General features: G+C 46.2%; 1 protein-coding gene across 1 annotated transcript in view; it reads left to right on the plus strand.

Moving 5' to 3' along the window:
- The first annotated feature begins 87 nt into the window (after positions 1–87).
- Positions 88–26,051, plus strand: part of DCAF12 (DDB1 and CUL4 associated factor 12) — a 41,184-nt gene continuing 15,220 nt past the window's right edge. Inside the window, exons 1-4 of the mRNA XM_003829787.5 lie at positions 88–1,132; positions 2,209–2,463; positions 19,985–20,191; positions 21,056–21,116. Of these exons, the coding sequence (XP_003829835.2) occupies positions 1,055–1,132; positions 2,209–2,463; positions 19,985–20,191; positions 21,056–21,116 (601 nt within the window). The 5' untranslated portion in view covers positions 88–1,054. The remainder of the gene's footprint in view (positions 1,133–2,208; positions 2,464–19,984; positions 20,192–21,055; positions 21,117–26,051) is intronic.

Consider the following 26,051-nt stretch of genomic DNA (forward strand, 5'->3'; position numbering starts at 1 on the left):
GCTACAGATAAGTTTACAGCGTGATGACTACTTCATAAAGCACAAAAGACCATGTGGTTTAGATGGCAGGTCATGGAAATCTAAAGGGAATGGTGAAGTTGCACCGTAAGGGGAAGGTGACTGAGGAGCTGAAACTGACTGAGGGGCTGAAGCAGTTCGGACAGGAGAAAGGATCAGGAGGAGACAGAGCGGAGAATGGAGCCTCAGGGCTACCCAGCGGTGGGAAGAGGGTAGCCAGAGACTCGTAGGGCGGCCTGGGTTGGTTGTGCTGGGCAGGTTCTCAGTGGTGGGAAAGTCTGGCCACACTGCCCTGACTTCCTGACTGGACTTCACCTCGAGGGTGGGAGCGGTTCCTGCCCCCCACCCCCCCACCCCCCTGTCCAGCCCTTGGAGCCAGGGCACGGTTTGTGACAGATTCAGGGAAACGTTTGGTGCCAGATGGGAGGTAACCGGTGGCGGCTACCGGGTTGAGGCCTGCACTAGGGAGGATTCCTTCCCCCAGCAGCGCTGGTGGCCCTCACTTCTGGGTGCCTGCGGATAGGCGGGCTGGGGTCGGAGGTCGGCGGCCAGAAGCCAGATTCCCTTGGCCCCAGCTCGTCCACTTCCATCCAGCAGCAGCCAAACAACCGTTGAAAATGGCCTGGCGGCGGCCGGGAAACACCAGCGAACTATCTTCCAACCCCTAGATCCCGCCCCTCTCGTTCCGGCGGCGTTTCCGTGGCGACGCCGTCCGAAGTGCGGCTGCGCAAGGGTGACGGCGCGCGAGCAAGGGGGAGGGGGTGTTTTGGTTCTAGCCGCTCGCCGTCCTTGCAGGCTCTGCCGTCGGAAAGCCGCTCATTCTCGCTTCCCCTTCCCTTTCCCGGCCCAAGTCCTTCCTCTCTCTTTCCTTTCTTTCCGCCTATCTTTTTTCTGCTGCCGCTCCGGGTCCGGGCCATTTTCCGGGCCGGGCGCACTAAGGTGCGCGGCCCCGGGGCCCAGTATATGACCCGCCGTCCTGCTATCCTTCGCTTCCCCCGCCCCATGTGGCTGCGGGGCCGCGGCGGCGCTGCCCACTATGGCCCGGAAAGTAGTTAGCAGGAAGCGGAAAGCGCCCGCCTCGCCGGGAGCTGGGAGCGACGCTCAGGGCCCGCAGGTGAGGGTTGAGAGGCCGGCACCTGGGTGGTGAGACCGAGGAACCAAGATGGGCTTAAGGTCCGCAGATCCTGCGACAGGAATCGGGGTCCAAGGTCTGCAGTCAGAGGCAAAACAGGAATGGGTCCAGGGCCTATAGGGTCAGGACTGGACCCTCGTTAACTGGAGGGCAGATAGGCCAGGGCGGTGAGGAGCCAAAGGGGAACTCAGGAATGGGACATAATCCGCGGGAGGCCTGCATTCGTGGATAGGGCTTGAAAAGAAACCAGAATCTTGGCCTTGGAGGAAGGGGAAACCGAAGTTAAGGGAATCGGAAACAAACTCTGGTAGAGTGAACTCTACCTTCCATGGGCCCTAGGAAGCTGGGATGATTGCGTCCCTCCTGGAAGAAGGAAGTAGTCTCCCTATATGTATACCCAACCCTGAGCTGGGCCTTTCGGCGTTTGGACCCCAAAAGAAACAACAGTTCCCAGGTATCATCTCTGTGCCGCCCTCTTTGGAGGGGAAGGCCTTCTTGGACATAGATATGGCCTCTGATTTCCCGGGGGCCTACTACCCCGTTGGCGGTTGATTTTTCGAATTCTGCAACTGCCTGGAGCGCGGGCATGATGACAGAGGAACGGTCATTGATGATGCATCCCTGGAAGACCTGGGAGCCAGGTCTGGCTCCTTGGACTGTATCTTCCGTGCTCCAGTGGGAGTACAGACTGAGAGGGAGAAGGGGGCTGGGTAGAGATGCAGCCCATGTCGGTATGGGAATCACTCTACCTCTCATTTCCTTCAATCTTTCACTCCTAAAATGTCTACTAAACCTTTTAGTCTGTTCTATTCCGCATTCATTCCCTTGACTTTCAGCCCTTGTAATTCACATAGGTAAGTTTGACTGTGAGCAACATCTTTTTAATGTTGGAAGAGTTAAACGACTTTCTGGATTGAGATTCTTGTTCTCTTGTGTTTGTATTTGTGTTGTTTGTAAATTCTGCAGTATGAGTTATGAGTTGGTGATTTCTGTAATACAGTAGGATCTGTTCTGAAGAAGAGTAGCCAAAGCCCTGATTTCTAATGTTGTTTCCACAGTTTGGCTGGGATCACTCGCTTCACAAAAGGAAAAGACTTCCTCCTGTGAAGAGATCCTTAGTATACTACTTGAAGAACCGGGAAGTCAGGCTACAGAATGAAACCAGCTACTCTCGAGTGTTGCATGGTTATGCAGCACAGCAACTTCCCAGTCTCCTGAAGGAGAGAGAGTTTCACCTTGGGACCCTTAATAAAGTGTTTGCATCTCAGTGGTTGAATCATAGGCAAGTGGTGTGTGGCACAAAATGCAACACGGTAAGTGCCTGGGGGGATGTGACCTCTCTTCTAGGTCGTGGATATATTGCTCCACTTGCTCTAGAACCTCTGCTAGTTTTCCCGTCTGTTTCTTTTAGGAGGGACTTGCCTTACTCTCCTTTCCATTCTTTCCCGTTGGTGACTTCTTCCTCTTTTCGTGCTCCTTTTTTCACTCATACATTTCTTTTCTGATAAGTCTTCAAAGGAGTGTATTTCTTCAGGCCCTCTCTGGATGTGCTGCTTCTAGAGGGTTGTTTGTTTGTTTGTTTGTTTTTGCCTCATATTTTTATGCTGGTTTTTAAGTCATAGGCCTCAAAGGAAAGACTTAAGAAATAATGATGCTTAGAGCATCATTCAGGATACATAATAGTGAAAACAGCCTAAGAACGTATGTCGAAGTATTTAAAATAGCACACTTGGCTGTTTTTTAGTGAACAGAATCTAAAAATGTATAAACTGAAATATGAGAAATACATGAACTGTTTCCTATAAGGAAGGCAGGGAATGTGTGTCTGGTAGTATATTTCAGGGTATAAGCATTAGCTCTTTGGAAAGTAGCCTTTTTAAGAGTGAATAGAAAGACAGTTAAAAATGAATGAAGTGAAAAATTTCTCAGTAAGCTTTGTAACCAACCCAATTATAGGCCAGGATAAAATAAGTCAAAGAGCAGAAATGTTTGGAATAGAGTCCACGAATAGCATGATGTCAGAGGACTGGCAAATGAAAAGAGGCAGGGCCTAGGGCCTAGGGGTGGGAAATGATTACGCCCAGCCCTCCCTCGGTTTTCACCTCACCCTGTGTGAATGGACAAGTAATGTCATAATGTGTGAGTAAATTGACCCTGGACTGAAACACATTTTGGATCATTAAAAGAGAGAAGATTGCTCTAGATCAAGAAAGTCTTAAGTACTAGGAGAAGTGTCTGTTTATAAAGGACATAGGCAAAAATTTAAACAGTTTTGAGGAAGGAAATAATACCATGGTGGTTGGGGCCAACCTTTCGTTTCCTCTTCTGTTGAGGGTCACTTGTCTTACCCAGAAGCCTTTCAAAACTAAGTGGTGGCAACGGGCCTCCACAGAACTTCCTTTTCTTGGTCTCTCCAGCTGCCCACTCGTGGTTAAGAACTGTCATCCTTGTCACTTGGAGTAGAAAAAGAGTCTCCTGCTTGGAAGAGTTCATTCCACTCCCCGCACGTGCATCATAGTGTTTAGCCTAGCAAATATTACTGAATTGTAAACTGAATTAATCATCATAGCCTCTTGCTTCTTGAATTTATTGACACTATTTTGAAGGCGAGCATAATAAGTAATAATTTAACCTACTCTTAATTCCTACCTCTTTCTGTCTTCCTAATCCTCATAACCTAGTGTTTGGGGCAAGGGGAGCTGTTTTCATTTTATAGTTAGTATTTGTTTGTTTTTGCTTAGCTTCCAGAACCAAAGCAGGGAACTAGGAATAGTGCTCTTCTCTGAACTTTGTGACATTGGGCAAATGATTCCCTTATTTGTGCTTTTGTTTTTGCATCTGCAAAATGGGAGTGATAATATCTGGTGCTAAGAAGGTGTCTGCATGCATCTGGGAAATATTCTGAGTGAGCAATATCTTACTTATTTAAAAGTACTAGTAGCGGTAAAAATGATTTCCATAACCTTTTCCCACAATTTGAAGAGAGGAAAATTATTTAAAAATTGGAATTGTCTTTGGATAATGTGTGAAGATTTCAGAGGTGGAAGAGATTATGTTGTATTCTCAATAGTAAAGTTTTGATGTAGAATGTCCCTGTGCTGTGGGCTAACAATCAAACTAGGGTAGTCATTCAATCCCCAAATTTCTTGGCCCCAGGTAGCACAGGAGTAACAGCAAGGATAGCCACAGTTGTTTTCATCATTAATAACAATAAAGTCATATTTTTACTCAACTGCTTAAGTAGAGGTGGTATAACCTTAATTAGAACATGGATCTGGCAGCTGGGATGGGTTAGGTATATGTTCATGGTTTAGACTTACGCAAATTCAGATTGGCTGAGGAGCCAGACAGAAAAGCTAAGTGAAGAAAAGTTTGCTAGGCACAAGACAGTAAGGAGTAGTAGGGGCTGCAAAGAACTACAGAAGGCATTCTTGACTTTAACCAACTGTTGCCGTGTGGGAATTTGAGCCTAGTGTTAAAAAGATTTTCTTTCGCAGGGCAAGGTGGCTCACACCTGTAATCCTAGCACTTTGGAAGGCCAAGGCGGGCGGATCACCTGAGGTCAGGAGTTCGAGACCAGCCTGGCCAACATGGTGAAACCCTGTTTCTACAGAAGTACAAACAAATTAGCTGGGCATGATGGTGGGTGCCTGTAATCCCAGCTACTCGGAAGGCTGAGGCAGGAGAATTGCTTGAACCCGGGAGGCGGAGGTTGTAGTGAGCTGAGATTGTGCCATTCTACTCCAGCCTGGGCAACAGAGTGAGACTTCATCTCAAAAAAAAAAAAAAAAATTGATACTAATGTCTTGAACCTATATAACTGGAAAGATGGCAGGGTGAATGTTAAGGAACAGATTTGGGTTTTGTCCTTTTCATCAATTAGTTGAAGCTTGGCAGAGAGTAAGGATTGAAGTTAATGATTTGGCAGTCATTTATGTAGAAGGAATTATTGAAATTGTTACATTATCATGGGAAAGACAGTAGAGAGCAGGCATTCCTGGCTTGAGTTGTGTAAACTTTCCCTAAAATTGCAAAGTTTTGATTATATGTGTACTTTCTGGGCAAGATTTTGGGGGGGTGGTGTGGGAAGTCGTTCTTAGTTTTTGTCCTTAGATTTTCAAAGAGAGTACTATGAGCCAAAAATGGTTAAGAACCACTGATACTGACAGATAAGCTAAGGAGAGAACCTTGGAAAACATGTACATTTACAGGGCAAGAAGAACTGCTTCGGGGGAGCAGGGAACTCAGGAAAACCGGGAGAATACAGAAAAGAATTCAAGAAAGGAGGACTTTATTTTTGTTTTTTTGCTTTTTTGTTTTTTTTGAGACAGAGTCTCGCTATGTCGCCAGGCTGGAGTGCAGTGGCGCGATCTCAGCTCACTGCAACCTCTGCCTCCTGGGTTCAATCGATTCTCCCGCCTCAGCCTCCTGAGTAGCTGGGATTACAGGTACCTGCCACCACACCCAGCTAATTTTTGTATTTTTAGTAGAGATAGGGTTTCACCATGTTGGCCAGGATGGTCTCGATCTTCTGACCTCGTGATCCGCCTGCCTTGGCCTCCCAAAGTGCTGGGATTACAGGCATGAGCCACCGCGCCTGGCCGAAAAGAGGACTCTTGAAGGGGCTGGGGGTGGGGTGTGATTTGAGGAGAAGGATGGCAATCGGCAGAGTGATGATCTACACAGTTGGAGGTATTTAATTTTGGACGTGAACTCTTATTTCCCATTGTCAGCACTCTCCAGTCAAAGACTACCAGGGACTGTTCTTGTAGCAGAACAAGTCAGATATAGTTGCTTGTTGTACCTAGGAGAACCTTCACCATAGGAGAGCGAGGGACCTCTCGGTAAGAGTGCTGGAAAGGAGTTACAACACTGGGACTTGTTGCACGTGATTTGGGGGAAGGCTTAAGGATATAGCACTTTGCTCCAGATGGATACTGTCACGACGGGCAAATTCTATGTTTGGGTATCTTAATCTTATCTAGCAGGAGGTTAAAGCTGTAATTGATAAAGATGAAACAGTCATTTATATTAGCCAGGTTAAGGGGATGTTTGATCTTTTTGTGGTTTAGTCAGTGTTCTTGGGTTTTTTGTTTGTTTGTTTGTTTTTTGAGATGGAGTCTCGCTCTGTCGCTCAGGCTGGAGTACAGTGGCATGATCTTGGCTCACTGCAACCTCCGTCTCCCAGGTTCAAGTGATTCTCTCCCCTCTGCCTCCCGAGTGGCTGGGAGTACAGGCACATGCCACCACGCACAGCTAATTTTCGTATTTTTAGTAGAGACAGGGTTTCACCATGTTGGCCAGGCTGGTCTCGAACTCCTGACCTCAGGTGATCCACCCGCCTCAGCCTCCCAAAGTGCTGGGATTACAGGTGTGAGCCACCTTGCCTGGCCAGTGTTCTTGTTTTGGTCTGTGTTCAGGTATGATTATAGAGTGGTCTTGTTTTTGTCTTTATCACAGTTGCAGAGTGGCCTTGTCTGATGTTGATATTCTCTGAAATTATTTATTTACGCTAGGACACCAAGGCCTACCTGAGAGTATCAGGCTAACCCATTATGTCAGGGTTGCTTTGTTCTCTTTTTTTTTTTTTTTTTTTTTTTTGAGACCGCGTCTTGCTGTGTTGCCAAGGCTGGAGTGCAGTGGCACGATCTTGGCTCACTGTAACCTTTGCCTCCGGGTTCAAGTGATTCTTGTGCCTCAGCCCCCCGACTAGCTGGGACTACAGGCGCGTGCTACCATGCCTGGCCAATTTTTGTATTTTTAGTGGAGACGGGGTTTCACCATGCTGGCCAGGCTGGTCTCAAATGCCTGACCTCATGTAATCTGCCCACCTCAGCCTCCCAAAGTGCTGGGATTACAAACGTGAGCCACCATGCCCGGCCACTTTGTTGTTTTTCAAGACAGCGTTTTGCACTCAGGGTGGAGTACAGTGGTGCAGTCATGGCTCACTGCAGCTTCAAATTCCTGGGCCCAAGGGATCCTCCTGCCCCAGAATCCTGAGTAGCTGGGACTATATCACATGCCATCATACCTGGCCTTTTTTTTTTTTTTTTTTTGAGACGGACTTTCATTCTTGTTGCCCAGGCTGAAGTGCAGTGGCTCGGTTTCAGCTCACTGCAACCTCCACCTCCCAGGTTGAAGTGATTCTCCTGCCTCAGCCTCTTGAGTAGCTGGGATTATAGGCGCCCACCACCAAGCCCGGCTAATTTTTTTGTGTTTTTTAGTAGAGACAGGGTTCACCATGTTGGCCAGTATTGGCTGGGCATAGTGGCTCATGACTGTAATCCAGCACTTTGGGAAGCTGAGACAGGAAGATCACTTGAGCCCAGAGATTCAAGACCAGCCTGGGCAATGTAGTGAGACCCCATCTCTACAAAATATTTAAGAATTAGCTGGGCATGGTGGCTTGTGCCTTTGGTCCTAGCTACTCAGGAGGCTGAAGTGGGAGGATGGCTTGAGTCTGGGAAGTGGAGGCTGCAGTTAAATGGGATTACACCACTGCACTCTAGCCTGGGTGACAGAGCACGACCCTGTCTCAAAAAAAAAAAAAAAAAAAAACCGCAAAAGTACATAGTATTTGTTGAAAGAAGAGCCTAAAAATGTTATACCCTTTTGCCTAAAATGTTCACACCTGAGAATTTATCCAAAGGAAAAGTCGTTTTTAACAAGATAATAATTGGAAGCTACTTAATCTAAATACTAACAATCGAATACTTAAGTAAATAGTGATAAATCTGGATGGTATTATGCAGACATTAACATAATTATGGAGACTGTAATGTGCGAAGAATTCAGTATGTTTAATGAAATGAGATACAAAATCCTGTCTCTGCTGATAATAGCTGTGCACAATTAAAATATATATGTGGTTGAAGACTAAACAGGAACCTGACAAATGAAAAACAGATTTTAAAAGAGAGAAAATTCTGAGTGATCTTTCTTGCATTTTAAATTTCTGTATTGTTGATAAAGTATCATTTGTACAATAAACACTCATCTTTTAAAACTGTTATTTCAGCTAGATGAACCTTGCGTTTTCTTATCCTAAAATGACGGTGAGAAGGACCGAAGTAGGGGCTCAAAAATACAGTAGTAGAATATGCAACAAAAGGAGTTGCTCCTCTTAGTCACACAGTGAGTTTTTTGGAGCTCAAAATAGCCCCTGGAGAGGGCCCTTGATTCTCAATGGGCAAATACACAACCATATGGTCCTGGTCCTCAAGTCTTAATGCTGTTACACTTAGGAAGTAAGTGTGAGATAAGAGAGATATTATTATTAGTAGTATTTTCTTTTTTGAGACAGGGTCTTACTCTGTTGCCCAGGCTGCAGTGCACTGGCGCAATCTTGGCTCACTGCAACCTCCGCCTCCCAGGTTCAAGCGATTCTTCTGCTTCAGCACCACCAAGTAGCTGGGATTACAGGTGTGTGCCACCACGCCCGGCTAATTTTTGTATTTTTAGTAGAGATGGGGTCTTGCCATATTGGCCAGCCTGGTTTTGAACTCCTGACCTCAGGTGATCTGCACACCTCTGCCTCTCAAAGTGCTGGGATTATACGCATGACCCACCACGCCCGGCCATATTATCATTATTTAACACTATTGTTAAGAGTTTATAATCTCTTATACCAGATACGTAATTACAATCTCTGCTCTCCAGTAGTTTGCAGGTTAGGGATAAAGCTCCCTGTTAATTCTGAGTAGAAGGCCTTATACCTGGAAATGTCACCAGGGAACAAAAACCTGAAAGTTTCCTGTGTACAGATTTTCTCCTGAATAACTTACACGTTAACTATTAGCATCCTTGAGTATATAGAAATCAATTTCAGGCCGGGGGCAGTGGCTCACTCCTGTAATCCCGGCACTTTGGGAGGCTGAGGCAGGTGGATCACTTGAGGCCAGGAGTTCGAGACCAGCCCGGCCAACATGATGAAATCCCGTCTCTACTAAAAACACAAAAATTAGCCGGGCATGATGCCGCATGCCTGTGGTCCCGGCTACTCGGGAGTCTGAGTCAGGACAGTCGCTTGAACCCGGGAGGCAGAGGTTGTAGTGAACTGAGATTGTGCCACTGCACTCCAGCCTGGGCGACAGAGTGAGTCTGTCTTTTTTTCCATCTTGGAAAAAAAACAAAAGAAATAAATCAATTTCCATCTTCTATAGGTAGGAAGAAATAAAGATTCTTATGAAATCAGACTATTGGACTAATCCTTTTATTTCCCCTTTCATTTTTCAGATTGGTATCACTTGGAAATAGGTGATGGGATTTGTAAACATATAAAAGCAATACTAAATAGGGTTCTGATTTAACAGTCCAAGAGTAATTTCTTTTTTTGTTTGTTTTTTTGAGACAGAGTTTCGCTCTTGTTGCCCAGGCTGGAGTGTGATGGTGCGATCTCGGCTCACTGCAACCTCCGCCTCCTGGGTTCAAGCAGTTCTCCTGCCTCAGCCTCCCGAGTAGCTGGAATTACAGGAATGCGCCACCACACCCAGCTAATTTTGTATTTTTAGTGGAGATGGGGTTTCTCCATGTTGGTGAGGCTGGTCTCGAAATCCCAACCTCAGGTGATCCTCCCGCCTGGGCCTCCCAAAGTGCTGGGATTACAGGTGTGAGCCACTGCACCCAGCAAGAATTTCTTTTTAACAAATATTTGTTTAGATAGATGCTTAAGGTAGCTAAACCTCTGTTGTATGTTGTCAAAGTTCATGTGGTGACTTTGGTGGGTACTAGGTAAAATCAAGGTGTCTTGCCAAAGCTGGCTTTTAGGACTCAGTCCATGTTTAACAGAGACCTCCAAAATCAAGGATTAGAGGCCGGGCGCGGTGGCTCACACCTGTAATGCCAGCACTTTGGCCGGCCGAGGCAGGCAGATCACGAGGTGAGGAGATCAAGACCATCCTGGCTAACACGGTGAAACCCCATCTCTACTAAAAATACAAAAAATTAGCTGGGCGTGGTGGTGGGCACCTTTTTTTTTTGAGCTCCATCTCAAAAAAAAAAAAAAATGAAGGATTAGAAATCAATTTACTGCTAGATATAAAGCTTATAAGAATTATGTCACTTAAATCCAAAATAATTGTAAATCCTAATGTGGCCCTCCTTCCACAAAGTCATAATTCTGTGGCGAAACATCAGAATTCAAGACCTATTATGAAGTACCATTACTTATCTTAGCTAGCTAGTAGTGTAGCCCATCTTGTGTAGGAACAGTTTAGATTCACAGCTCAGAGTGTCTAAGATCTTGGCATAGCGCAGACACGTGGATCGATTGATGATTGATTTTTGAGATGGAGTCTCGCGCTATTGCCCAGGCTGGAGTGTAGGGGCACGATCTCGGCTTACTGCAACCTCCGCCTCTTGGGTTCAAGCGATTCTTCTGCCTCATCCTCCCGAGTAGCTGGGATTACACACCCGTCACTGTGCCCGGCTAATTTATGTATTTTTAGTAGAGATGGTGTTTCGCCATGTTGGCCAGGATGGTCTCAAACTTCTGACCTAGAGTGATCTGCCCCCCTCAGCCTCCCAAGTGCTAGGATTACAGGCGTGAGCCACCGTGCCCGGCCGGATTTATTTATTAATTTATTATTATTATTTGAGACAGAACCTTGCCCTGTTGCCCAGGCTGAGTGGTGCCATCTTGGCTCACTACAACCTCTGCCACCTGAGTTCAGGCGATTCTCCTGCTTCAGCCTCCCAAGTAGCTGGGACTACAGGTACGCACTGCTATGCCCGGCTAATTTTTGTATTTTTAATGGAGACAGGGTTTCATTCACTTTGTTGGCCAGGCTGATCTTGAACTCCTGACCTCAAGTGATCTGCCTGCCTTGACCGCCCAAAGTGCTGGGATTACAGGTGTGAGCCACTGTGCCCAGCCAGATTTATTTATTTATTTGTATTATTTATTTATTTATTTTTGAGACGGACTCTCTCTCTGTCGCCCAGGCTGGAGTTCAGTGGTGCGATCTCTGCAGCCTACCCCTCCTGGGTTCAAGCGATTCTCCTACCTCAGCCTCCCGAGTAACTGGGATTAAAGGCGACTGCCACCATGCCCGGCTAATTTTTATATTTTTAGTAGAGGCAGGGTTTGCCATGTTTGCCAGGCTGGTCTTGAACTCCTGACCTCAGTTGATCTGCCCACCTCCCAAAGTGCTAGGATTACAGGCGTGAGCCACCGCACCCAGCCCTGGATTTATTTATTTAATTTTGTTCCTCCTTATTCCCCAGTACTAAGAGGAGGCCCTGGATTTCAATAAAAGAATGTTCATTGCCATGTTTTGTATTACTAAAAATTTGGACGTGGCATAAATGTTCAATAATAGGGAATTAATTCAATTAATGTCAGTATATTCATGCAGTGAACTACCTTATCGCCGTTAAAGGTATGTAGTGGCAAGGCTTGATGGCTTATGTCTGTAATCCCGCACTTTGGGAGACTAAGGCGGGAGGATTGCCTGAGCCCAGGTGGGTTTTATTACAACATGGGCAACAAAGTGGGACCCTGTCTCTATAATTAAAAAAGATGTACAGTAGTTCAAACTGTTCACCCATCACTATTTCCTCAGTGTAAGTTCCTAAAATTGGTATTACAAGCTATATATATATGTCTATGGGGAGGCTGCAGAGACTATAGGGTCCTGCTACGTGTATATATATACTTTTTTTTTTTTGAGACGAAGTCTTGCTCTGTCGCCAGGCTGGAGTGTGGTGGCGCTATCTCGGCTCACTGCAACCTCCGCCTACCGGGTTCAAGTAATTCGCCTGCCTCAGCCTCCCGAGTAGCTGGGACTACAGGTGCAGGCCACCATGCCCAGCTCTTTTTTTTTTTTTTTTTTTTTTTTTTGAGATGGCATCTCATTCTGTGGCCCAGGCTGGAATACAGTGGTGTGATCTCAGCTCACTGCAAGCTCTGCCTCCTGGGTTCACGCCATTCTCCTGCCTCAGCCTCCCGAGTAGCTGGGACTACAGGCGCCCACCACTGCGCCTGGCTAATTTTTTGTATTTTTAGTAGAGACGGGGTTTCACCATGTTAGCCAGGATGGTCTCGATCTGACCACGTGATCCGCCCGCCTCGGCCTCCCAAAGTGCTGGGATTACAGGTGTGAGCCACCGCGCCTAGCCGCTATACATATTTTTAATGTTTGATACATATTGTCTGTCCATTTTCTGTTGTGTTTCTTGGTCTTGGCTCTCTCCTTTGCTCCTCCCCACTTTCTCAGATTGGGATAGTGAATAGATTCTTCTGCTTTGATTTCACTTGTCTTTCCTTTCCCCACCTCTCCACAGACTTAGGTTGCCCACCTGTCTTTTACTGACTGCAACATAGTGTGTCTTGTTGTCTGTGTGACCTGCATAGAATTACTTTCCTTTCTCATTGGGCTCCAGTCTGAAATACCCTTGAATTTTAGAAACATTGTAAGGTTACCCCTTCCTCTTTTTTTTGTTTTTGTGTTTTTTGTTTTTAGAGGCAAGGTCTTGCTCTGTCACCCAGGCTGGAGGGTAATGGCACAATTATAGCTCACTGAAGCCTTGACCTCCTGGGCCCATGAGATCCTCGTGCTTCAGCCTCCCAAATAGCTGGGACGATAGGCTCCTGCTACCACATCTGACTCCTTTTTTTTAAGCCATCTTTGTCTTTGTGTACATTCATTTACATTTGTCTAGATACACATGAATGCATGCAGAGATAGACTCACTAGTCTTACATGTCTCTTTTCCCCCCATCCTAGAATGTAAACTGCAGGGAGCCCGAGCCTCGAGCTTACCTTGCCGCGCTGCTAGTTTCTGGCAGGGATCCCAGTAGGTTAATGTGGAGCAGCCTCATTCTGGGAAATGTTAGTGGAGCTGCATGAATCCTTGGACCCTTGTCAGAGAGCTTGGGAAGAGATTCTGTGGCAGCTCATCCACATCCTGTTTCTTCCATGAAGAAGCAGGGTGGCTCTATCCTTCAAGTGGTTCATTGTCATTCCTTTGCAATAATGAGGGTGAGGTTGGGGGCACACTCTTAGTTTAGCTAATTTTTGGATTTTTAGTAGAGACAAGGTTTCACCATATTGGCCAGGCTGGTCTCAAACTCCTGACCTCAGGTGATCCACCAGCCTCAGACTCCCAAAGTACTGGGATTACAGGTGTGAGCCACCGCATCCAGCCAAGATCAACTTTTTAAGGTTCCACATATAAGTGAGGTCATTCAGTATTCTATACTTGGCTTGTTTCACTTAACATAATGTCCTCTAGGTTCATCCATGTTGTCCAAAGGATTTCATTCTTTTTTATAGCTAAACAGTATTGCATTGTGTATCTGTGCCACATTTTTTTTTTTGAGACGGAGTATTTGCCCTGTCGCCCAGGCTGGAGTGCAGTGGCATGATCTCGGCTCACTGCAAGCTCCGCCTCCCAGGTTCACGCCATTCTCCTGCCTCAGCCTCCTGAGTAGCTGGGACTACAGGTACCCACCACCACGCCCGGCTAATTTTTTGTATTTTTAGTAGAGACAGGGTTTCACTGTGTTAGCCAGGATGGTCTCGATCTCCTAACCTCATGATCCGCCTGCCTTGGCCTCCCAAAGTGCTGGGATTACGGGCATGAGCCACTGCGCCTGGCCTGTGCCACATTTTCTTTATGCATTTATTCATTGATGCACACTTCGGCTGATTCCGTATCTTGGCTATTGTGAATAATGCTGCAGTAAACATGCAAATTCAGAAATGCCTAATGGAAGAGTTTTAGGGTAAGGCCTGGGAATTGTTTTTGTTTTGTAGTGTTTTGTATTGTTTTTTAAAGAAAATTCAGCCTTGGTGCGGTGGCTCATGCTTGTAATCCCAGCACTTTGGGAGGCTGAGATGAGCGGATCACTTGAGGTCAGGAGTTTGAGACCAGTCTGGCTAATATGGTGAAACCCTGTCTCTACTAAAAATTCAAAAATTAGCTGGGCACAGTGGTGTGCACCTGCCATCCCAGCGACTTGGGAGGCTGAGGCATGAGAATCACTTGAACCCGGGAGCCAAGATCACGCCACTGCATTCCAGCTTGGGTGACAGAGCTAGACTCTGTTTCAGAAAAAAATAAGAAAAAATTCAGGCCGCGTACAGTGGCCCATGCCTGTAATCCCAGCACTTTCGGAGGCCAAAGCAGGCAGATCACCTGAGGTGAGGAGTTTGAGACCAGCCTGGCCAACATAGTGAAACCCCGTCTCTACTAAAAATACGAAAATTAGCCGGGCATGGTGGCAGGCACCTGTAATCCCAGGTACTCGGCGAGGCTGAGGCAGGAGAACTGCTTGTACCCAGGAGGCAGAGGTTGTGGTGAGCCAAGATCATGCCATTGCACTCCAGCCTGGGCAACAAGAATGAGACTGTATCTCAAAAAATATTTTGATCAGCAGTTTGGGAATCCCTGGTCTAAAAGCTACATGTTATGGTTGCATTGTCTCACACAACACAAATATGTGAGTGGGCAATTAATTTTGTTTCAGGAAATAATTTGAGGATTATCTGGTTAGGGATCATTTGTTTATTATTAGTTTGTTTATTTTTTGAGACAGAGTTTCGCTCTTATTGCCCAGGTTGGAGTGCAATGGCGTGATCTCAGCTTACCTCAAACTCTGCCTCCCGGGTTCAAGCGATTCACCTGCCTCAGCCTCCCGAGTAGCTAGGATTACAGGCATGTGCCACCACACCCGGCTAATTTTGTATTTTTAGTAGAGACAAGCTTTATCCATGTTGGTCAGGCTGGTCTCGAACTCCCAACCTCAGATGATCCGCCCGCCTCGGCCTCCCAAAGTACTGGGATTACAGGTGTGAGCCACCACACCCAGCCAATATTTTTTATTTTTTGTTTTTGAGATGGGTTCTCACTGTCGCCCAGGCTGGAGTGCAGTGGTGTGATCTCGGCTCATTGCAACCTCCACCTCCTGGGTCCAAGCAATTCTCCTGCCTCAGCCTCCCGAGTAGCCGGGATTACAGACTCACGCCACCACACCTGGCTGATTTTTGTATTTTTAGTAGAGACGGTTTCATCATGTTGGCCAGGCTGGTCTTGAAGTCCTGACCCCAGGTGATCCGCCTGCCTTGGCCTCCCAAAGTACTGGGATTACAGGCGTGAACCACCACGCTCAGCCTGGGATCATTTGTTTAAAAGGATAAGAAACCCACTCACATTTATTGGAAAGACGAGTTCACAAACCCCAAGAACAGAAAGTATTATTGGATCTCAGAGAGAAGTGGAAACAGGAATTGAAAAGCCACTAGGAACCAAGGATGTCCATGTTTCCTGTCTTTTTTTTTTTTTTTTTTGAGTTGGAGTCTCACACTGTCACCCAGGCTGGAGTGCAATGGCACGATCTTGGCTCACTGCAACCTCCACCTCCTGAGTTTAAGCAATTCTCCTGTCTCAGCCTCCCGAGTAGCTGGGATTACAGGCGCCCGCCACCACATCCAGCTAATTTTTTTTTTGTATTTTTAGTAGAGATGGGGTTTCACCATGTTTGCCAGGCTAGTCTTGAACTCCTGACCTGAAGTGATCCACCCGCCTCAGCCTCCCTAAGTGCTGGGATTACAGGCATAAGCCACTGCGCCTGGCCCATGCTTCATGTCTCAAGTTTTCTCCAAGGACTGGCTTTGGTAAAAAGTGGCCACCCGGGCAGTTTGGTCTAGTGCCACCAGCCAGTTACATATTCCCTAAAGAATCTGAATGGCCTAGTCCAATCTAGCCTTTGGACTGATTCTCCTGAAACTCCCTCTAGACTGTGCTGTGATCAGGGGGTCTAGGCTTATAGCAAATAAAACAGCTACAGAGCCTCACCCTCACAGGGATGTGGGGGCCTACTACAGTAGTTGGGCAGGCCCTCTGAAAGGTGACTGTTGTAAATGCTTAAGTAGTTGCTGGGGCAAGATTGTAGAATCAAATAAGATAAATTCTCTGCACTTAGAATTGGGAGAGAGTTAATAGCTTTATGAGGAAGACAAGTAAATATTTTAAATCAGTGCGATATGGTCTAAGTGTTGGGTAGAGGGATATCTTGGGAGCCTACAAGAGAGGCACTTGATCAGCCTGGACATTTAGAGAGTAGTCCAAGAGGACATATCTGAACCGAATCATGAAAGATAAGTACATGTTGGCCAGGTAAAAGAGTAGGAGAGGCTGGGTGCAGTGGCTCACGCCTGTAATGCCGGCACTTTGGGAGGCTGAGGCAGGTGGATCACAAGGTCAGGAGTTCCAGACCAGCCTGGCCAATATGGTGAAACCCCATCTTTAGTAAAAATATAAAAATTAGCTGGGCGTGGTGGTGCACGCCTGTAGTCCCAGCTGCTCGGAGGGCTGAGGCAGGAGAATTGCTTGAACCCAGGAGGCAGAGGTTGCAGTGAGCCGAGATCATGCCACTGCACTCCAGCCTGGGCAACAGAGCAAGACTTGGTCTCAAAAAAAAAAAAACAGAAAAGAATAGGAGAATCATTTCTGGCATTGTGAACAGCATGAGCATGAAACAAAATAATTATATTTCATTGAAGAATTTTTCATGTATGATATTTATAAGCAATTATTTCTAGAGTTTGAAGTCCATGGCAAGACGTGACGATAGTAGAGGCTGGACTGAGGAGACTCTTGGTTTTGTTTTGTTTTGTTGAGGCAGGGTCTTGCTCTGTCACCCAGGTGCAAGTGCAGTGGCACCATCATGGCTCACTGCAGCCTTGACCTCCTGGGCTCAAGTAGAGACAGGGTCTCACTGTGCTGCCTGAGCTGGTCATAAATTCCTGGGCTGAAGTAATACTTCTTTCTCGGCCTTCCAAAGTCTGGCCCCAAGGAGAGTCTTAATGCCATGCTAAGTATCTCAGATTTAGGTGACGGGGAGTCATTGGATGTTTTTTAGTTGGGGACTGGCATGGGAAGATTTCCATTTTTAGGAAGTTGACTCTGCTTATAATAGAATAATTTTGATAGCGGTGTTGCCGGAAGGCACAAAGACTAATTGTGGTTGTCCAAGGAGAAGTGATGAGTGAGGAAGCAGAGGAAGGAGTCAGCTGTAAGAATATTTAGGAGGTAGGTTAGGCAGGACTAGGATGATGGAAATGAGGGAAAAGGAGTAATTTAGGATAAAATCCACACTTGAGTGACAGGGTAGATAGTGGTGGTGTTAGGAAAGTGAGCAATTTGAGGAGCAAGGTTATTTGTTTTGGGCATATTCAGTTTCAGATGCTTGTGGGATGCATCAGCAATGATGCCAGTTAGGCAGGGAGTCTGCGGCTCTCAGGTAGTTGCCAGTTTGAGAGTCGTTTGTCCCCTTCTTCCCCCTGCTCCCACTCAGTCTCTGACACTCTTCTAGCTACTCCTCTCTCTCTCTCTGTCTTTAATAAACATATATTATATATATTTAAATATATAAAGTACACATTATATATACATATATAATTATATATAATTTAAATATTTATATATGTATCCAGTGTAATGCCCCCACCCAAGGTGTTGGACATGGTGGTAGAGCCCTACAATGTCACCCTCTCAGTCCACCAGCTCACAGAAAACACAGACGAGACCTTTTGCATTGATAAGGAAGCTCTCTAAGACATCTGCTTCCGACCCCTAAAGCTGCCCACACCCACCTATGGTGTCCTGAGCCACCTGGTGTCTGCACTGTGAGTGGGGTCACCACCTGCCTGAGCTTCCAGGGCCAGCTCAATGGCCATGAACAGGGTCCTATTCCCCCGCTTGCACTTCTTCATGTGTGGACTCATCCAGACCATCCAGGACAACCAGCAGTACTGAGCCCCGATGGTGCCCAAGCCCACCCAGCAGATGTTTGATGCCAAGAATATGATGGCTGCGTGGGACCCCCTCTGTGGCTGTTGCTTAGCAGCTGTCATGTTCAGGGGCCGTACGTGCACGGAGGAGGTGGATAAGTAAATGCTTAATCTCCAAAACAAGGACAGCAGCTACTTTGTTCATTGAATCCCCCACAAGGTGAAAACAGCTGTCTGTAACATCCCACCCTGGGGGCTAAAGATGGCTGCCACCATCATTGGCAACAACACAGCCATCTAGGAGCTGTTCAGGTGCATCTCGTACAGTTCACAGCCATTTTCTGGCACAAAGCCTTCCTGCACTAGTACATGGGAAGTGGCATGGATGAGATGGAGTTCACTGAGGCTGTGAGCAGCATGAACGTGTCCGAGTACAGGATACCACAGCCAAGGAGGAGAGAGAGTTTGAGGAGTGGGCCTATGAGGAGGTGGCCTAGAGCCTTCTGTTTTTGGGTAAAGGGAAGAAGTGATGTGAACTTTTTATTCACCCATAGTCTGTTCTGTGATAGCCATGTCTGTGTGTGCACTTGTTCTTCATGTCTTGACATCACAGCTCTAAAGACACTCCAATGAAACCATTTTCCTAGTGAAAAAAAAACCATATATATATATATATATAAACATATACATAAAATACATATATGTATTTGTTTGAGATAGGGTCTTGCTGTTTTGCCCAGGCTGGACTCAATTTGTGATCCTTATGCCTCAGCCTCCTGAGTAGCTAAGTAGTTGGGACTACAGGCACTTGCCACCTTGTCCACCTCATTCATATATATATATATATATATATTTTTTTTTTTTTTTGAGACCAAGTCTCACAGTCTCACACTGTTGCCCAGGCTGGAGTGCAGTGGCTCGATCCCGGCTCACTGCAACCTCCGCCTCCTCGGTTCAAGCAATTCTTCTGCCTCAGCCTCCCGAGTAGCTGAGATTACAGGCGTGTGCCACCATGCCCAGCTAATTTTGTAAGTTTAGTAGGGTTTTCACCATGTTAGCCAGGCTGATCTCGAACTCTCAAGCTCTGGTGATCTGCCCGCCTTGGCCTCCTAAAGTGCTGGCATTACAGGCGTGAGCCACTGCGCTCGGCCCTTTTTATATTTTAAACTTAAGACTCACCTAGTTTCTCCTTTCATATATCTTCTGTGTAAGCAGCAGGTTTATTTATGTAAAGGTTTGACATGTTTGGCTTCAACATGAGAATTGCTGACAGGATTTTATTTCAGCCTCTTAGGCCATAAGGTGTATCTATTAGGGCAGATATTATTTCTCTCGTTCATAGCTGTGTTCATAACACTTAGAACAGTACTGGGAAATAAGTGAGTGTCCGAAGGAATGAACTGTTGAATCACTGAAGAGTTTGACTCTTCTAAGGGCTGTCCTTTCGCTAAGACTGATTTTTCCATAAAGCATTTCTCTAAGTTGAATCTTGGAGGGTAAAGAGGTGGAAGAAAGCCTTTCAGGCAGAGGTAGCAGCAAGAGCAAAGGCAGGGAGGAATAGAACTGAATGGGATGTGTGTGTATAGAGAACAGCCATGAGATATTAATAATTCTTCCTTGTCGTATGTCTCTGGTCATTCCAGAAAACTTAGTAATATTAATAGTTATATTAGTAGCCATGATGTGTTCGGGGAATTGTGTTTCGTTTAAAAGTTTCTGTGCATGATGTGGTTAGGTGAGGATTCAGTATATAAAATATGACCAAACTGACAGAAAACTGTGTTGGTCTTCCTCTTTGTGTCCATGGCCTAATAGAAGGCCTCTTGGAAACCTTCTCTGAATCCCAGGCAGAACTTACTGCTTCCTAATCTGTGTTCATGTAGCATATTATTGCTATCTCTAATATTGTTATATTGACTTATTTCATGTTTCATGTCATTAGTAGTCCTGACCATGCCTTTAATAATTCCTAGGGTCTAACATGTAGTAGTTGTTAATTAAATGTTGATGAACAGTTGAACAAAAGGATGTTTATACCCTGTATTGGCCACATTAAATCAGAACTATGTTCAGCTTCTGTATCCATTTTTTCTTGTAGCTATTTGTCGTAGATGTCCAGACAAGCCAGATCACCAAGATCCCCATTCTGAAAGACCGGGAGCCTGGAGGTGTGACCCAGCAGGGCTGTGGTATCCATGCCATCGAGCTGAATCCTTCTAGAACACTGCTAGCCACTGGAGGAGACAACCCCAACAGTCTTGCCATCTATCGACTACCTACGCTGGATCCTGTGTGTGTAGGAGATGTAAGTTTTCCCAGTAGTTGTAGTTGGAGGGAGCCTTGTTTTTAAACGGGTCTCAGTGATTAACATGGACCCTCCTCTCATCAGCCCAGAGTGGGGACTGGACTCCCCATAGGGCACAGTGTATGTTTGATAAAGGGGCAAGCAGCACACCTCAGGGGCCAACAGTATTGGGTTGCTGTTTGAATCCATAGTGTCCACATACCTCCCACTGCCCATAGTCAGAGAGTAGCAGTTTACTAAATCATCCATTCATTCATCAGGCATTTATTGAGTCTTCTATGGCTAGGAGTTGTTTGAGACATAGCAGTGAACAGAACAGATAAAGCCCCTGTCCTCTTGAAGCCTACATTCTAGTGGAGGGTGACATATAGACAAAACATAAACCATATAAACTAATATTTACCAGTAATACATCAGAGTGTGATAAGTGCCATGGAGAAGAATAAAGGCAGCATAAAGGGACTGAGAGTAAGGTGGAGGATGCTGTATCAGAAGATAAAGTTTCATTGATAGGATGACACTTGAGCAGGGAGACTTAAAGGAAATGAGGGTACAAGCCATGTAGATGTCTAGATGTCTGGAGGAAGAGAGTTCCAGATAGAAGATGGGACCCAGAGGTAGAAGGCAAGAGCTATGTGTCCACTACCCACAGTAGTGCCAATTTCATTCCAGCTTTGAGCTCCTCAAGATAGAAGGTAAAGATTGATCATTCTCTGTGGGTTGAGACCACCAGAGATCAGAGTTGTAATTTCTACAAAAATATTTTCAGTCTGACTTGTATGCTTCTTTAGAGAGTTTATTACAATCCTTATTTTACTAATCTCTTATTTTCCTCCCTGTACCTGTTACTCCCTGCTCTCCAAGGATGGACACAAGGACTGGATCTTTTCCATCGCATGGATCAGCGACACTATGGCAGTGTCTGGTAAAGTTGCCCTTTTATAGGGAGCTTTTGATGTGGCAGGGATTGGGGGCTAGAGATTGAAAAGGGATAGTAATGTGATAGGAAACAGCTCAGCCGGGCTCAGTGACTCACGCCTATAATCCCAGCACTTTGGGAGGCTGAGGTGGGTGGATCACTTGAGCCCAAGAATTCAAGACCAGCCTGGGCAACGTATGAGACCCCATCTCTACAATTTTTTTTTAAATTAGTTGAGTGTGGTACTGCATACCTGTTGTCCCAGATACTCAGAAGGTTGAGGCAGGAGGATTGCTTGAGCCCAGGAGAACCAGGCTGCATCAAGCTGTGATCGTGCCACTGCACTCCAGCCTACATGACAGAGGGTGACCCTGTAGAATAATAATTTCTTATTTAGTGTAAAAGTGATACACATTTATTGTAAGAAAATTTTAAAATATAGGCCGGGTGTGGTGGCTCACACCTGTAATCCCAGCACTTTGGGAGGCCGAGGTGGGTGGATTATGAGGTCAGGAGTTCGAGACCAGGCTGGCCAGCATGGTGAAACCCTGTCTCTACTAAAAGTACAAAAAATTAGCTGAGTGTGGTCGTGGGCGCTTGTAGTCCCAGCTGCTCAGGAGACTGAGGCAGGAGAATTGCTTGAACCCGGCAGGCAGAGGTTGCAGTGAGCTGAGATTGCGCCACTGCACTCCAGCCTGAGCAACAGTGTGAGACTCCATCTCAAAAAAAAGAAAAAGGATGGATAGATAGATAAGATAGATAGATAAAAAAGGAAGTAAGGACCACCCACAAGATCTCTATCCAGAGATAACCACTTTTTTTTGTGGGTTGTTTCATTTTCTTTTTGAGACAGTGTCTCATTTTGTCACCCAGGCTTGAGTACAGTGGCATGATCCTAGCTCACTGCATCCTTGAGCTCTTGGGCTCAAGTGATCCTTCTGCCTCAGGCTCCCAGGTAGCTGGGACTATAGGCACACACCTTCACACCCAGCTAGTAGTAACGACTGTTGACATTTTAAAATATAACTTGCTAGTCTTTTTTTTAGTACCTTTTTTCTTTTCCTTAAGACACAGGGTCTTGCTCTGTCACCCAGGCTGGAGTGCAGTGGCACCATCATGGCTCACTGCAGCCTTGAACTCCTGGGCTCAAGCTATCCTCCTGCCTCAGCCTCCCAAAGTGCTTAGATTATACAGGCATGAGCCACTGCACCCAGCCTTAGTATGATTTTTTTTTTTTTTTTTTTTGAGACAGAGTCTCACTCTGTCTTCCAGGCTGGAGTGCAGTAGCACGACCTTGGCTCACCACAACCTCCGCTTCCCAGGTTCAAGCGATTCCCCTGCTTCAGCCTCCTGAGTAGCTGGGATTACAGGTGCCCACCACCACGCCAGGCTAATTTTTCTATTTTTGGTAGAGATGGGGTTTCACCATATTGGCCAGGCTGGTCTCAAACTCCTGACCTCAGTGATTCGCCTGCCTCGGCCTCCCAAAATTGGCCCATATTTTTTAGTTGGTTAATATGAGATCATTTAGAAGATGCATATATAGAATTCTTTGTGAAATTCTTTCTTTTTTTTTTTTTGGAGACGGAGTCTTGCTGTGTTGCCCAGGCTAAAGTGCAATGGTGCAATCTTGGCTCACTGCAACCTCCGCCTCCTGGGTTCAAGCACTTCTCCCTGCCTCAGCCTCCTGAGTAGCTGGGATTACAGGTGCCCACCACCACGCCTGGCTAATTTTTGTATTTTTTAGTAGAGATGGGGTTTTGCCATGTTGGCCAGGCTGGTCTTGAACGCCTGACCTCAGTTGATCCACCTGCCTCAGCCTCCTAAAATGCTGGGATTACAGGCATGAGCCACTGCACCTGGCCTCATTTTTTTACACTTTAAAATTTTCATAATAAAACTTTGATGGGGTAAATGAGGTCACACTGTACACAAAGTAATCTTCTGAAGCACAGTTATCTAATTTTCTCACTCTGATGCTCAAATCTTTGAGAGACTTTCTAGTATCTGTAAGATGAGAAACAAATTTTATAGCACAGCATACAAGGCCCACACCTATCTTTCCAACTTTCTCTCTCATAGCTTCCATGCTTGCACCCCATAATCCAGCATTAACAAACCATGTCTAGTTCTCCAGATGTGCCCTTGTCTCTGTGGCCTTTTCTAATTTCACATAATTAACATTCTACTTTGAATTGATGTGTCTGTCATTTTAGATGTTTTTTTCTTTTTTTTTAATTTTTGAGACAGAGTCTCGCTCTGTCGCCCAGGCTGGAGTGCATCTTGGCTCACTGCAACCTCAGCCTCCCAGGTTCAAACACTTCTCTTGCCTCGGCCTCCCAAGTAGCTGGGATTACAGGTGCGTGCCACTGTGCCTGGCTAATTTTTGTATTTTTGGTAGAGACAGGGTTTCACCATGTTGGCCAGACTGGTCTCAAACTCCTGACTTCAAGTGATCTGCCTGCATCGGCCTCCCAAAGTGCTGGAATTTCAGGCGTGAGCCACTGCGCCTGGCCTAGATGTTTTTTTCTATGACGTGTTCAGGAGATTAGCAGTGTGGGAAGGGCACCTTCTTGGTCTCAAAGGAGAACTGGCAAATAACTTTACTGGAAAAAGAATTTTAAAACACATTTTCGTTGTTGTTGTTACTGTTGTTGTTGAGACAGGGTCTCACTCTGTTATGTAGGCTGGAGTGCAGCGTGTGATTATTGCTCACTGCAACCTCGAACTCCCAGGATTAAGAGATCCCCTCAAGTAGCTGGGACTACAGGCACACACCACCACACCCGGTTAATTATTTCTATTTTTTATAGAGACTGGGTCTCGCTTTGTTGCCCAGGCTGCTGTCGAACTCCTAGGCTCAAGCGATCCTCCCACTTCAGCCTCTCGAAGTGCTGGGATTACAGGCATGAGCCACTATGCCCGGCCTAAAACATAATTTCTTGATACTCCGTTTTATGGATATGATATAACCCTATTGTTGAACATACTGAGTGTTCTGAATAAACATCTTTGTGTATGGGTATTGTGATAGTGGATTGTTTCTGAATGGGAATATAAACTTACTTTTTATTTTTGTTTCTTTTTTTTTTTTTTTTGAGATGGAGTCCTCCTCTGTCGCCCAGCTGGAGTGCAGTGGCCATGTCTTAGCTCACTGCAACCTCCGCCTCCCAGGTTCAAGCGATTCTCCTGCCTCAGCCTTCTGAGTAGCTGGGACTACAGGCGCGTGCCACCACGCCGGGCTGGTTTGTCTTTTTAGTAGAGATGGCTTACAACATGTTGGCCAGGTTGGTCTTGAACTCCTGACCTCGTGATCCACCTGCCTCGGCCTCCTAAAGTGCCGGGATTACAGGCATGAACCACTGCGCCCAGCTGTTGTTTCTCTTTTTTTTTTGGAGTTAAGGTCTCGCCCTGTCACCCAGGATGGAGTGCAGTGGCGTGATCATGGCTCACTGCAGCCTTGACCTCCCAGTCTCAAACAATCCTCCTGTCTCAGCACCCCACCCCTGTCCCTGAGTAGCTGGGACTACAGGCATGTGCCACCATGCCTGGCTAGTTTTTTGTACTGATGGTGTTTCAACATTTTGCCCAGGCTGGTCTCAACATCCTGGCCTCAAGCGACCTGCCTGCCTAAGCCTCCCAAAGTGTTGGGATTACAGTCGTGAGCCACTGCGCCCAGCCAGGAATATAAAATTTCCTTGCTGCAGGTTGCTCAGTTGTCCTCTAGAAAGATACCATTTTAGCTTGCCACCAACAGTATATTCAGGGCTCAATTCACAGAAAAGTGTTCTTGTTTTTTGTTGTTGTTGTTTGTTTGTTTGTTTGTTTTGAGATGGAGTCTCTGTCATCCAGGCTGGAGTGCAGTGGTGTGATCTCGGCTCACTGCAACCTCCGTCTCCTGGGTTCAAGCAATTCTCCTGCCTCAGCCTCCTAAGTATCTGGGATTACAGGCACACGCCCTACTAATTTTTGTATTTTTAGTAGAAACAGGGTTTCACCATGTTGGTCAGGTCGGTCTCAAACTCCTGACCTCGTTATCTGCCTGCCTCAGCCTCCCAAAGTTCTGGGGTTACAGGCGTGAGCCACCGTGCCCGGCCTGGGTTTTTAAGTGCTTTATTATTGTTTGCTAAGAAAACTGATTTATCTTTTTAAGCATTCATTTTATATAAAACAGTCATTATTCTTTTTTTTTTGGAGGCAGGGTCTTACTCTGTTGCCCAGACTGTTGGTGTGATCCCAGCTCACTGCACCCTTGACCTCTCCAGGCTCCAGTGACCCTCCCACCTCAGCCTCCCGGGTAGCTGGTACCACAGGTTTGCGCCACCATGCCTGGCTAATTTTGTATTTTTTGTAGAGACGGGGTTTTGCCATGTTACCCGGCCTCCCAGAGTGCTGGGATTAAAGGCATATACCACTGTACCCAGCCTAGAATAGTCGTCATTATTATCTTTTTTTTTTTTTTTTTTGCGACGGGGTCTCACTCTGTCACCCAGGTTGGAGTCTGTGGCACAATTTCAGCTCACTGCAACTTCTACTTCCCAGGCTCAAGCTATCCTCCCAGCTCAGCCTCCTGAGTAGCTGGGACCACAGGCGTGCCCCACCACGCCTGGCTAATTTTTTGTATTTTTGGTAGAGATGGGGTTTCGCCATGTTGCTCAGGCTGGTCTCAAACTCTTGAGCTCAGGCGGTCCAGCTACCTCAGCCTCCCAAGTTGCTGGGATTACAGGTGTGAGCAATAATTCTTAATAAAGAACGGTCTAGAACAGTCATTCTTAATAGAAGGATTGTGGGCCGGGCACAGTGGCTCATGCCTGTAATCCTTGCACTTTGGGAGGCTGAGGAGGGCGGATCACCTGAGATCAGGAGTTCAAGACCAGCCTGAACAACACAGAGAAACCCCGTCTCTACTAAAAATACAAAATTAGCCGGGCATGGTGGCAC

This window comes from Pan paniscus, chromosome 11, assembly GCF_029289425.2.
Source record: "Pan paniscus chromosome 11, NHGRI_mPanPan1-v2.0_pri, whole genome shotgun sequence".
Classification (NCBI taxonomy): domain Eukaryota; kingdom Metazoa; phylum Chordata; class Mammalia; order Primates; family Hominidae; genus Pan; species Pan paniscus.